General features: G+C 55.8%; 1 protein-coding gene across 1 annotated transcript; it reads right to left on the bottom strand.

The window, feature by feature from the left end:
- Positions 1–238: 238 nt before the first annotated feature.
- On the bottom strand, positions 239–3,213 carry CD70 (CD70 molecule). The gene is made up of 3 exons (XM_035702893.1): positions 2,915–3,213; positions 1,787–1,820; positions 239–743 (listed from the first exon to the last, which is right to left on the bottom strand). The coding sequence occupies exons 1-3, from the start codon at positions 3,089–3,091 to the stop codon at positions 355–357; spliced, it is 600 nt and encodes a 199-aa protein (XP_035558786.1). The 5' UTR covers positions 3,092–3,213; the 3' UTR covers positions 239–354.
- Between the last annotated feature and the right edge of the window lie 1,732 nt (positions 3,214–4,945).

Raw genomic sequence — 4,945 nt, 5'->3', positions numbered from 1 at the left:
AATATAAAGTATTTGAAATTCTGCACAAGGGCTTTGTCTCTTCTTCTCCACTTACAAATATATTCAACCACCTATTTATATCAATATGGACTCATGGATATTTATTTTATATTTTGAATTATAATCCAAAAGTATTCTGTTTATAACAGAACCTTTAACGCTCTCCACACAGAGGAAATGCCAAGGGTTTTCTGCCACTAGGCTCCAGTGCCAGAAAAGAGGACAAAAACCAAATAGATATTTATTATAAATCACTATATTACAGAGATACACAAAGAAAAACATTTTTATAAGAGAAAATAAAAAAGAGAAAAACACATTCTCCCAATAAATCTGGGCCAGGAAGTGCAATAGTTAGGGGTGGACCCACTGAACCCCAAAAAAGGTCTCATCGGCATTTGGGGATGGCAGCAGAGGCAGGGTGAGGTTGGTGCAGAGAGTGTCTCCTCGACCCAATGGTGTCAGGCGCTGGGAGGTGACCACACAACCTCCGTGAAAGTTGAGGCGCAGCAGGCTGATGCTGCGAGCTGCTGGGGAGCAGATGCCCACCGTCAGGGTGGCCCTGTGGGGCGTGGTGGCCCATAGGGAGGAGGAACAGTTGGCCAGTGTCACTTGGATGTGCAGCCTATAGATGCCACTGCGCTGGACATGCAGCTGCCCGTTGTCCAGCTCCGGTCCATGCACGAAGGAGCGGCCCAGTGCTGGGCCTCCTTGCCAGCGCAGCCTGCAGTCCTGCCGCTGTCCTGGGGGCAGAGCGTCAGGGAGGTGGGAGGATGGAGGTTTAGGGAAACAGCGCTACAGCCCCAATGTCCACAATTCCTCTGTCGAACCCTAACCCCCAAGATAATGGTATTGGATAATGCCTTTGGGAGGGGATGAGATCATGGGTGTGGAGACCACTCTCCCCGTTCCTGCCACGTAAGGGCACGGAGAAAAGATGGTCAGCTAGAAACCAAGAAGCAGGTTCTCACCAGCCACGGAGAATCTGCTGATGCCTTGATATTGGACTTCAGTTTCCAGAACCATGAGAAAGAAATGTCTGCTGTTATAAACCACCTAATTTACGGCATGGTGTCTCAGCAGCCAGAATAGAAAGTGCCAGAGAAGAAAAAGAGGAACAGGGTTTCCCTCCACTACAAAATGGAATGAACACAGCATCCAAACCTCTGGGGATGAGCGGGAAAGGCCCCACGGTGGGGAGGGCTAGAGGGAGGGGGAGGGCCTCCCCACGGGCCACCCAGTGGCTGGCTCCCTCACCACCTTCACCTCTTTCTCTAAGGCCACCTTCTCAGGGACGCTGCCGCTCCCGAGGACTCCACTGTCCCCGGCAAAGCCAGCCCTGGTGCGCCCCAATCCCCTCCCCTGCTTAATCTTTTGGTAGGACACGTCCGAGGCGGCGGGGTGTACCCCCCCTCCCCTCGGCGTGTAGGTAGTTTGCATGTTCTTGTATTTACTGGCTGAGCCTCTGGGTAGAAGGGAGCCCCGCTCCCTTGTCTGCGGTGGCACCTGAACAGCGCCGGGCTAAGGCCTGCGGGGCGAAGGGAGGAACCTGGCGACTGTGCTGAGTGCGCTTTCTTTCCCCAAAAGGCGGACGGTAAAGGGCGAGGGATGCCGAAGGAGCAAGGTCGTAGAGAGCCAGAAACACACTACGCCCCCCTCACCTTCCTCTCCCTCCCGGGCTCACTCTCTCTCCCTTTCTCTGGCTCTTTCTCTTTCTGTCTCTTTATCGCGATTTCTCATTCTCTGTCCCTCTCTCTTTCTGCCTCCCACGCGCGCGCGAGGTTACCTGTGTGATTCAGCTGGAGCTCAGCCATGTCCCACTGGAAGAAAAGAAGGGGAAACCGGTGGGCACAAGAGCATGAAGGTTTTAAGTCCCCCCTCCCGGTGGGCACATGAGCATGAGGGTTTTAAGTCCCCCCCTCCCGGTGGGCACATAAGCATGAAGGTTTTAAGTCCCCCCCTCCCGGTGGGCACATAAACATGAGGTTTTAAGTCCCCCCCTCCCGGTGGACACATAAGCATGAAGGTTTTAAGTCACCCCCCTCCTGATGGGCACATAAGCATGAAGGTTTTAAGTCCTCCCCGTTCCCGGTGGGCACGTGAGCATGAGGATTTTAAGTCCCCCCCCTCCCGGTGGGCACATAGCATGAAGGTTTTAAGTCCCCCCCTTGCCCCCCTCCCCCCGCCTCGGCGCCCCAATGAAGACCTCTCTCTTCTGCTCATCCTTCTACCCGCTTCTCGACCCGTCCGCCTGAGTCGACTTTTTAAAGATCTCTTAAAGAGGAAGTAGTTTTGAATGAACTGCTTACACCTGCTCTCTCCGCCGCGCAGCCCCCTGCGCTGCGCACCCCCCTGCGCTGCGCACCCCTGGTCCCCCGCGAGGTGGGGCCCCCGTGATGGGTGTCCAGGGCTTCCAGGAGAGCGGGCCGGGCCGCCCTGGTCTCGCAGGCGCCGGACCCACGCCCTCCCGGCTTTGTGAAGCCCCCAGCAGCCTCTGAGTCAGCCCGCCGGGGGAACACCAAAGACGAGTCATTTTCTATGCCCACATCGGATGCCCCTTGCTCAGCGGCAACCTCCCCACCCCGGGATCCCCACCCGGGATTCACCTCCGGAACACAAGCGACATCCCCTACCCTCCAGGGCAGCCGGGCCCTATCCGCTTGCTCGGGTCTCTAACTCTCGCCCTACTCTTTCCCAACCAGGTCTCCCCGGGCGACTTTTCTCCATCTGGCTCCGAGAGCCCCGGCCGCTCGGTCCCTGGGCTTGGATCCCACCGCGATTCCGGTCGCTCGCCCCGGCTCCCTCCGCGCCCCTCCCCCCACCCACGCAAGACCGGGTAGCGCCCGGAGGTCCCCAGGCTCCACGGGGCAGGTGGCAGGTTTGCATCTCTTTTCCGCCTTGCTTTTCAACTCACCCCAGGTGACTCGAGCTGCCGCTGCTGCGCGAGGCGCTGGGTGCAGAGGAAGCAGTAGATAACCGCGCCCGCCAGAAAGAGCGGCAGAGCCACCCGCAGGACGGACGCCCAGGGCAAGCGGGGCACCGGGCAGCCGGAGCCCTCCTCTGCCATCGTGGTCTTCAGTCGGCGCTGCATCAGCCGGATGAAACGTCAGCCCTCCCTCAGCTCTGAGGCTTCTGCTTGCCCAAACCTGCCTGGGACCCGCCCCGCCCCACTCTGGGGATGTCCGGCAAAGGGGAGGGATTTGAGTGGTTCACTCACTCAGCAGGGAAATCCCCCCACCCCAGCTCCTGCACACCCCCAGCTCCCAGAGCGGTGGGCCAGCTGCACGGGGCCCCTTGAGCTTCCTAGTTGGCTCCTTCCCCTCACCTTCCTGGTATTCACTCACTCACTCACTCACTCACTCACTCACTCATTCACTCATTCACTCATTCAACAAATCTTCACCGAGCATCCCCTACGGACCAGATGCTGCGCTGGGCAAGCAGCCAGGGATGGCAGGGAGGCTCTCCAAACACCCACGTGCTTCTCTTCACTTTCCCGTGTCTCCCCAGCCTGCTGCGGGGCCACGTGACTGACCTGCCCAATAAGAGGAGAGTAGAAGCCTGTAAAGGTCACTTTGGTGGCCGGCTCTTATAAACACTTCACATCACCCTTCAGGGTTCTCTTCTTTTCGGAGACCACCTGTCCCTAATGGCTGCAGTGGGTTGAATAGTATCCGGTCCCAAATTCCTGTGGTGCCTAGAACCGCAGTTGGTATGTGACCTCACTTGGGAACACCATTAGATGGGTGTCGTTAGATGAGATCATCCTGGAATAGGGTGGGTCCTAAATTCAAAGAATGGCATTTTGTCAGGAGAGGAAAGGCCACACAGAGGCACGGAGGGAAGATGTGAGGATGGAGGTGGACATCAGAGGGATTCATCTACAAGCCGAGAGAGAGAGAGAGAGAGAGAGAGAGAGAGGCAGAGACATAGGCAGAGACATTGCCAAGAATTGCTCAGGACACCAGAAACCGGGAAGACGCTAGGAAGGATTCTTTCTTAAAGCCTCCAGAGGGAGCGAGGCTCTGCGGACACCTTGATTTCAGACATCTGGCCTCTGGACCTGTGACAGAATGAATTTCTGTCGTTGTAAGCCACCCCATTTGTGGTACTGTGCTGTGGCAGCCGCAAAAATCCTACAACAAGACGTTAGAGAGATGGCCTGGGCTTGCAGGATCATGCCCATCGCGGTCCGTATCAGTGAATCTAACCCTGCACTTTCACTGCATGAAAGCTGCTGTCGCCGCAACAAGTGCCCAGAGCTGTGTTCTAAGAAGCTTTGCCGATAGACACCGGAACTTAAAAATTTCCTTCCAAAGTGAGGAGTGGGTAGAGACCTGGTCTGGAGGGCGGACACGGGATAGATTTCAGAGATTTCAGAGCCGGAGCCAACCACCTTGGCTGGTGGGGTGGCAAGAGAAGGAAGGAGGGAAGGAAGGAAGGAAGGAAGGAAGGAAGGAAGGAAGGAAGGAAGGAAGGAAGGAAAAGAAAGAAAGAAAAAGAAAAGAAAAGAGAAAAAAAAGAAAAGAAAAGAAAAGAAAAGAAAAGAAAAGAAAAGAAAAGAAAAGAAAGGAGTCAAACGCACCCATAATCCTTGGGATGCAGGTGATTGGCATTTGTACGCTGAGACCCCCAACTGCTAAAGGAATTACCTTTCCTAAAGCCCTAGGATTAAGTTTGGGGTTTTAGCGGGCAGGACCCCCAAGGGCTTTCCCCTTCCAGCTCTCCTGAGCGTGGTGGCATGATCCTAGAAAATTTTCCCAACCTTCTTTCTTACTATATAACACCCCCCCGCCCCCGCCCCTGGGTTCTAAAGTCTAGCTCCAGCCGCTAACCCCATCTCCAGAGCCTCTAGTCCTCATCATGTCCTGTTCCCCACAACGGACTTTTGACGATTTCCTGCAGTCCACCTGGTGTCCCTCCCGACCTCCATCTCAACGCGGTA

The sequence above is a fragment of the Canis lupus genome, chromosome 20, assembly GCF_003254725.2.
Source record: "Canis lupus dingo isolate Sandy chromosome 20, ASM325472v2, whole genome shotgun sequence".
Classification (NCBI taxonomy): Eukaryota; Metazoa; Chordata; class Mammalia; order Carnivora; family Canidae; genus Canis; species Canis lupus.
The sequence above is the reverse complement of the archived record's forward strand: the minus strand, read 5'-3'. Positions and strand labels throughout refer to the sequence as shown.